The sequence below is a fragment of the Neopelma chrysocephalum genome, unplaced genomic scaffold (assembly GCF_003984885.1).
Source record: "Neopelma chrysocephalum unplaced genomic scaffold, ASM398488v2 Primary Assembly neopelma1_97390, whole genome shotgun sequence".
NCBI classification, from domain to species: domain Eukaryota; kingdom Metazoa; phylum Chordata; class Aves; order Passeriformes; family Pipridae; genus Neopelma; species Neopelma chrysocephalum.
The window spans coordinates 191,158-198,877 of NW_020926031.1; the positions used below are offsets into that span (position 1 = coordinate 191,158).

Genomic DNA, 7,720 nt, shown 5'->3' on the forward strand with positions numbered 1-7,720 from the left:
TCCACTCCTATTATTTGCAGTTCAGTGCTATTTGTGGCTCACTGAGAAAGGCACGCTCTGAGTCCCCAAGATGGTGAGGAGCATGGAGGGATGGCAGGCTCCATGGCACAGCCATTAAGGTACCAAAATAAACAGCATGTATTTGCAAAGGGAAGCTTTTGGACTTTTAATTCAGATTTTTAGGATTAGAGCTCCGCCCCCATGCAGCAGCTTCAGCAGTTGCAGAGAGTCCTCATAGACCAGGCAGGTTGTCCTCTCTGTGCTGGATTTTGGGGATGTTGTTCATTGCCTTCAGAAGGAGTCCCTGGGGAACCTGACATGACCCCCAGGACGTCAGCTGGGCTGCGGTCCCAGAGCTGAGCCCGTTTAGCAGCAGCGCCCTGAGTGTGGAGCAAGCCCCAGGGTCCCCATCAAGCCAGGGAGCCAGCTCCAGGCAAGCATGGAGGTGTGGGAGTGCCAAGGGGTGCACCACACCCAAACACCTGGGAGCTGCAAAAACCCGCTTGAGGACCCCAGATCTGAGGGTAGGAAGGAGGACTTGGTCCAAAATCCCATCGGCTGAACTGCCAATGCTGGGCCGAGCCTAGATTTGCTCCAGGCAGAGGGGAACGTGGGTGTTGCTGAAGATTTGCCTGTGCTGAAGACATCCTCTGGGGAGGGCAGAATTTAACCCTGGGGACAAGATGCAAAGGCTGGGCAGAAGCTGGAGCTGAGGGACAGATGGCAGAGAGGAGGGAGCAACACAAGGAGAAAGTGAGGTGTCCTTGGCTGCCTCGCAGGCATTGCTCAAGCAGAGGAAGCAGCGAACAGAAAAGCTGTGCCGGGCAGGAATGCACTGTGCTCGCCAGACAGCAGGCTGTGCCCAGCCCTGCACATGTGGCCCCTGGCCCTGTTCAGCCCCCAGCCCGCTGCAGCAGCCTCACTGCTCAGTCCTGGGTACTGGGAAGCAAAACTTGACCGCCCCACAGAGCGTGATGGCAGGTTCATGCTTCTCTTGAAAACCCAGCCAGGCGGGTGCCTTCCCTGCTGTCTCAGCCAGCTCACATGTACTAAAGCAGCAGTTCCTGCCCCTTCTCATGGGACTACGGGATTCCCCCTGCCTGCTTAGGGTGGCTCCCACCAGCGTGACTGCATCCCCTGGGGGCCATGGGGGCTGCATCCACTCCCCAGGCTGGTGGGATCCACCATTTCCCCTTTGCACCCCAGCAAGGCGCCTCAATGCTCCCGTTCTCCAGGAAAACTCCAGGCCATTCCGGCCAGCCATTGCACAGCTGCATCGTGGGTCTGAAAAAGGCCGATCAGCTTTTTCCAGTGACTCATTCTCTGCTTTTCATTTCCTTTTTTTTTTTTTTCATTTTAAAGGCACAACCTCAGCCTTGCACACAGCAGAATCCAAGCGCCGCTCTTTGCCCCACCCAAGAACAACTTCCTCCCTCCTCCCAAAAGCCAAAAGCGGAGGGCACGTTTCAAACTAAATAAGGAAGCCTTAACAAACTCTTAAGGCTGTTTTCACCAGAGTTCATTTCACCCATCAGGCCGGCCTCAGCTGCATCTCCACTTCTGTACAGCCCCGTGCGCTGCTGGGAACCCACCACAGCCACAGCCTGAGCAAAAACCACGTGAGGGGCTGAGAAGGCTCCAAAACTGGTTTCAACAACCTTTCAAGTAAGTGACTTAATTTTTTCTTGTTTTCATATGTTTTGGGGGAAAGACTTTAACAGAGGCTGCTAAAAAATTATCTGCTGCAAACAACTTTTCCCCTCCCCTCCTACCCAACCCTCTTCCCAGACCATAACTACCAAACAGAGGCAGGGTAACCCCCCCACCTCACCCCAAACGACATACTTCTCTTTGCCAGCTCCTCTGATTTTTGTCTTGCTGTTTGCCAGGCTCTGTCAGGAAGATCACAGGTCTATGTTTTTCAGGGTTGTTTGCGGGTAACTGATAACAGGGGCTTGAACTACAACAAGTTTGTGGGTTTAGCATCTGGCTGCAAACGTGGTGTTCCACCAAGTGCGGCAGCTGGAGATGGAGGCCTGGCTCCCCACCAAGTGGTGGCAGTTTTTGGCTGGTCTGTCTCCTTTGCAGAGGGAGTTTTGTATATGGAAAACTGGGAAGCTGCAGGAAGACATTAAGGGCTGTTTGCAGTTGAACTCAGTGTGATTTTAAAGGGTTTGCCACGGGTTAGACAAAACAAAGAACAGAGGCCAAATTTCTGCCCCCGTTCCCCTCCGCTGCCCCATGGCAGAAGGGGGTAAACCAGGATTTGTCAGGGCAGCAGATGAACTGTGGCACAGTGATGTAAAGCACAGTGCATGAGAAAGCCTTGTACAAGAGATCATAAGGATTAAGGTGCCTTTGTCTCTTCTGCACGGATGTCCCTGTAGTCTTGTCCCTGCAGTTGGGGCTGGCCCAGGGAAGCCTTACTCCGTGCATACCAAATGGGAGATGCTGGCACTGGGACAGATTTCAGGGCAGCCCTGCTGTGGGTCAGGCTCCCTGGGAGCCTCAGATGTGTGCCAGTGCTGCCAGCACTCCAATCTGCCAGAGACGGTTAGTGGGGTGCCTGGGTCCTTCCTGTCTCCAGCAAACCCTGGTGACAGCAGTTCCCCTAAGGCCAGCAGGTTTCATCACGTGGGTGAGGATTCCCAGAGCTAGCAAGGTGCTTGAGGCTTCCTGAGATGAAACCCTGTGGGGATACGGTGCAGACAGAAAGTCAGCTAAGAACTTAATTAAATCTGTCTTGCAAGTGGGCTGGGGGGATGGACATCACTGCAGAGAGCATGGATACATTCCCCAATTATTTCCTTATGCTTCGAAAAAATCAGGGCACATACCCTTGGTCCTGAGCGCCTGCAGCCCAGTCAGTGGGGTATAACCAGTGTTGTGCTGGGGGAAGCTACAAAGGCAAAGGGCAGTGAAGCTTGTGTCTGGCACCGAGGTGCTCAACTTAGGAGCCCAATTTAAGGGCAGCAGTTTTGACTCAGCTGGGACTGCAGGCCAGGACAAGGGAGTATGATTATGTCAACCAGCTGTGGGAGAGGAGATCATCCTGCCACACCTAATCCTAGCAAAAACTCCTACGTAATTGCTGTCTCAGCTCTATCGGCATTTGGTGTTTGTATCCCGGGTCATCAAGATAAGCTCTTTTCCCAGAAAAGCTGGCAGCAACAGCCCCTAAGCATCCCCTCACCCCTCTCAGTGGAGGCTGCTCCTGCCTGGGCCTCCCATACCACATCTCTGCACCCAAACCTGCTGGGCTGTCTCACAGCACCCCTTGCTGCCTCCCTCATATACCTTTGCCTAATAATTAAGTCATCAGGTCTAAAGAGGGAGGCAAAAGCCACACATGGCACCTTCAAGGCACCAGCACCCACGTGCCGCATGCAGCTGGGCTGGTGTGAGTCAGTGGCAGGGCTGGGGACAAATCCTAGTGCCAGTGTTCTGGACCAGTTTTCCCAGTAACATGGTGTCCTCCTTCATTGTAGGTTTGGGAGATCATCAAGAGTCTGGCAGCGACGCTGACAATAATTGCCTCTGTGGGAGGTGACTAAAACCAAAGAGATGGAAAGACAACGACCATGCAAATGACAGGGACAGAAACAGATGTCCCACCTGTAACCTTTGCTGTAGCAATCCTTTTGGAGAGCTTAGTGGGAAACTAAAGTGTCAGAGGTTTCATATATTGCTTAGGCTGAATCCCTTTTCAGCCCCTTTTGAAGTATCTCTGGTATCAGCAATCAACTCCAGAGGCTGGGACACCAGGTAGGAGGAGGGGACATCAGTGAAGGTGCCTTGCTCCTGGAACAGCGCCTTGCACGTCGGCTGGCACAAGGCCTTTCTACCTCCCATTGGAGTGTTCCTCAGTGCAGGGAGGTGAGCCAGCACAGCCCCCCACAGCAGCACACACCTCCTCTCACCCCCAGGACGAGATGGCCGCCCTCATCGCTGAGAACTTCCGCTTCCTCTCCTTGTTCTTCAAGAGCAAAGACGTGATGATCTTCAATGGTTTGGTGGCCCTGGGCACAGTGGGGAGCGAGGAGCTCTTCTCGGTCGTTGCCTTCCACTGCCCCTGCTCCCCTGCCCGCAACTACATCTATGGGCTGGCTGCCATTGGTGTCCCAGCCCTGGCCCTCTTCCTCATTGGTGTCATCTGGAACAACCATACCTGGAACTTGGTGGCCGAATGCCACAAGCGTGGTGTCAAGAACTTCTCTGCCGCTGCCACCTTCCTCCTCTTTGGCTCCATCATGGGCCGGGCAGCTGTGGCACCCGTCACCTGGTCAGTCATTTCACTGCTGAGAGGGGAAGCTTACATCTGTGCCCTCAGTGAGTTTGTCAAACCATCGTCCCTGGACAAGTTTCCACCTGAGTACGGGGCTGAGGTGCTGGCCAGGTTCCCCTGCAGAGATGTACCGGCAAACCTCACCAAGTTCAGGGACGAGGTGACACGGAGGCTGAGATACGAGTCCCAGGTAGGCACGCCAGGGGGAAAGCCACATGGAGTGGGTAAGACCATCTTGCCATGTCCTAACGCAGCCTCTCTCTTCTCTCTCAGCTCTTTGGCTGGCTGCTCATTGGCATCGTTGCAGTCCTGGTTTTCCTCACCAAGTGCCTGAAGCACTGCTGCTCGCCACTGAGCTACCGGCAGGAGGCTTATTGGGCCCAGTACCGCTCCAATGAGGACAAGCTCTTCCGACGTACAGCCGAGGTCCACTCCAGGATCCTGGCAGCCAAGAATGTGAAGCACTTCTTTGGCTTCGTGGCACTGGACAAGGAGGAAAAGGAGCTGGTGCAGGAGTTCCCGGTGGAGGGTGTCCAGCCAAGCCCCCAATGGAATGCCATCACAGGCGTCTACATCTACCGGGAGAACAAGGGCTTCCCCCTCTACAGCCGGCTCCACAAATGGGCCAAAGGAGTGGAAGGGAATGGACCAACCCCAGAAGGCCATGAACTGCTCTTTTTGGCTTCCTAAGACAGATGGGTGCTGGCAGTGGTTCCCCAGACTGCCTGGCAGGCCTTCCATGTCAGTGCACAGTGAGGGATTCACTGGGAACATTCCTCCTGGCAGGATTACTTCTCTCAGAAGGCAAACAGGGAACAACAGCCTCAAGGTAGAGAGTAATAAGCAACACACTGAGCTGGGGAACCCCTCCCTCAGAGACAACAGTCTCGCTGCTGCTCCCAAAGATACAGGTGAGCAAAGAGAAGGTGCAGCCCTTACCTCCAGGCTGCCAGTGCATCCCATCTGATGCTCCAGCAGAAGCCTTCAGGAGTGAGAGATGGGCACAACATTTCTCACTGTGACTCCTCCAGTCCCACTTGTCTCCCCCATGGCAGAGTTAGCCCCAGCCACCCTGCACATCTACTTGTTTTATTGACATTGGTATCTTCTTACCGCAGTTGTGCAATGTCTGTTACACAGGCAGGCAGGCCCAGAGCACTTTACAGACTTTACAGTACAGGGAAAAGAGGGAAACAGTAAATTCCTGTGGAAAGGGGGATGCAATATCATCTGGGAAGGAACAGATCAGTAATGTAGTCACACACCAAATAACTGAAAGACTAAGGCAGGAGGAATCACCAATATTCCTGGTATTCAGAAAGGCACTCTGTAATTATTAAGTTGAAATTTGGGTAGGACACCAACCTCCCTTTGTTCTTACTGAAGTGCCTAACAATCGCTAATGAGCCCAAATGGTCACCCCCATTTTATAAACCCAAGGGAGGCCATCAGCAGAATAGTTTTTGGGTGAGGTGGAGGCTGAGAGGAATCGCTACAGTGAGCCACACCACTGTCTGCAGCTCATCGAATTTCTCATCCAACCATCGGATAAGTTGTCTTTTTTTGGGTTGCAAGTTGCAGGATGTCTTCAACCAGAATTAGTTTTACATATATATATATATATAGTGTACGTACTACCTAACTGTAGTTAGTTAGTTGTATTAATGGAGCATCTTTCTTGGAGGGGAAGGGGAATGAGAAAGTTGCCAGCCAAAAAAGCACATTGCATACGCCCATCTACTGCACTGGGACTGCAGCCCTGGAACAACGAGGGAAGGAAGAACAGGATGGGGAAGCAGCCCTCTCCCTACCCTTCTACCACTGAATTTTCTAAAACTCTTTCCACTGCCTTAAATGGTCCCTGTGAACAGGTCTCTTTTATGGACTTGGCCATACTCTGAGAAAGCAAACCCAGAAGGGTATAAAATTACTGCCCTCACCACGACAGTGTGACTATGGCTTCAAGGCTGCTCTTCTGGCATTGCACAGTCCCTCTTCTCCCAAGGGTCAGCCCTATGTACACAACACTGTTTCAAGAGCTGGCAGGACAGAGAAATTTGTTTTTCCTAGTTGTACTGTTTCATTTTAGGTACAACTTCTTTTTACACTGTACCATCTACCAAAAAGCCTTAAGTTGTTAAAAAAACTGCTCAAACCCACAGAACTCAGAGGGGCTTTCATACAAGAAGATTTGAAATAAATTATTAAATGAGAGTTATTTTTCATTGCCTTCTGAGTTGTTTTTTTTCCAGGGTGGCACAAAAGGCATAATTTAACATTCTCTTTGAACTGAAGAACTGGGAACTTATTTTTTCTTTCTATTAAACATTCAGATCCTCTTCTATCCAGATCATCCTAGAATGTTTTCAAGTATTAACACGTATTACAAGTTAGTAACACAGCTTTTTAGTTATTCTTGCAGTGAGTAGCACAAATCTTGTACATCAGGATACACAATTGCAGCAAATGAGAGAAAATTATTTAGAAACTTTTTTACAAGTACGGTGCCTTGCAAGAAACAGCTGGAGGGTATTCCCTGACTTAAAGAGGCTGGAACAACTGCTTAATGGGTGAGGCATCGCAGGATCCCTGTTCAGCTTCTCTACAGATTTGCTTTGCATTTGTGGGAAGGCTTGGCTCCCAGCCTCATCATCAACTAATCTGCAGAAATGATCAGATGGGAGTTAAATGAAATTGCATTAACTTGAGATGAAAGAGAATTCATTTGCATTTCTTCTCACTGGCCCTCGAGTGCGAACATGCAGACATGCACACCACCCCCACAGCCAGCAGACGCAAGGTAACGTGCTGGAACAAAGCAGTGTTCTTCTTACTTCCTTTATTTCCCTTGCCTTTCTCCTTGATAGTCCTAGTTGTTCCTTTGAACCACCTCCACTCTGATTCCTTCTCCTTCCCTTTCCTCCTTTGAAGGAACAAGACACGTAATGCTTGAGAACTGATTTTTATCCTAAGAATAAACCATTAGCACAAACCATCTTTTTCGCTGTTTACCTTCCTTCTCTTCTGCATTAAATCCAGTCACTTTCCTTGTGCTGATAGGCTAGAAGCTTGTCCAGCTTGTCTGTTTTCCCTCCCTCTTGTTGGAGAGGCATGTTTGAGTGGAGAGCCGACAGTGAGGAAGCAAGCCACCACACTCAGAAATATTTGTTTGCAATTGTGGAGATTTGTTTTTTCTCTCCTCTGCCACCCTAAGCATGGCCCCCACTGAGGCAACCCTGGGCTTCTGTCCCTCATGGTCCATCAGCACCCTCATGAATATCCCTGCTGTTCCTGTCACTCATCTTCCCCCAGTGACAATGCTGAGGTGAGGAACATTAACCCACATGGCTTTACACACTGGCACAAGCAGCCAGGCCAGGATTCTCACTGAAAAGCCAAAGGGAGATTAAGCCACCTGTCTTCCTGGTGTGCTGG

General features: G+C 51.1%; 1 protein-coding gene across 1 annotated transcript; it reads left to right on the forward strand.

Moving 5' to 3' along the window:
• Positions 1–1,455: 1,455 nt before the first annotated feature.
• CALHM2 (calcium homeostasis modulator family member 2) lies at positions 1,456–6,617 on the forward strand. Its single transcript, XM_027672245.1, has 3 exons — positions 1,456–1,665; positions 3,489–4,475; positions 4,559–6,617. Exons 2-3 carry the CDS (start codon positions 3,933–3,935, stop codon positions 4,973–4,975), a joined length of 960 nt encoding a protein of 319 aa, XP_027528046.1. The 5' UTR covers positions 1,456–1,665; positions 3,489–3,932; the 3' UTR covers positions 4,976–6,617.
• Positions 6,618–7,720: the final 1,103 nt, after the last annotated feature.

What these genes read in the sequence shown, in the direction of transcription:
- CALHM2 (XM_027672245.1), top strand. Translation starts at nt 3,933, where the DNA reads ATGGCCGCCCTCATCGCTGAGAACTTCCGCTTCCTCTCCTTGTTCTTC. An exon ending in GGCTGAGATACGAGTCCCAG is followed by an intron (nt 4,476 to 4,558) that starts GTAGGCACGCCA and finishes CTTCTCTCTCAG; the next exon opens with CTCTTTGGCTGGCTGCTCAT.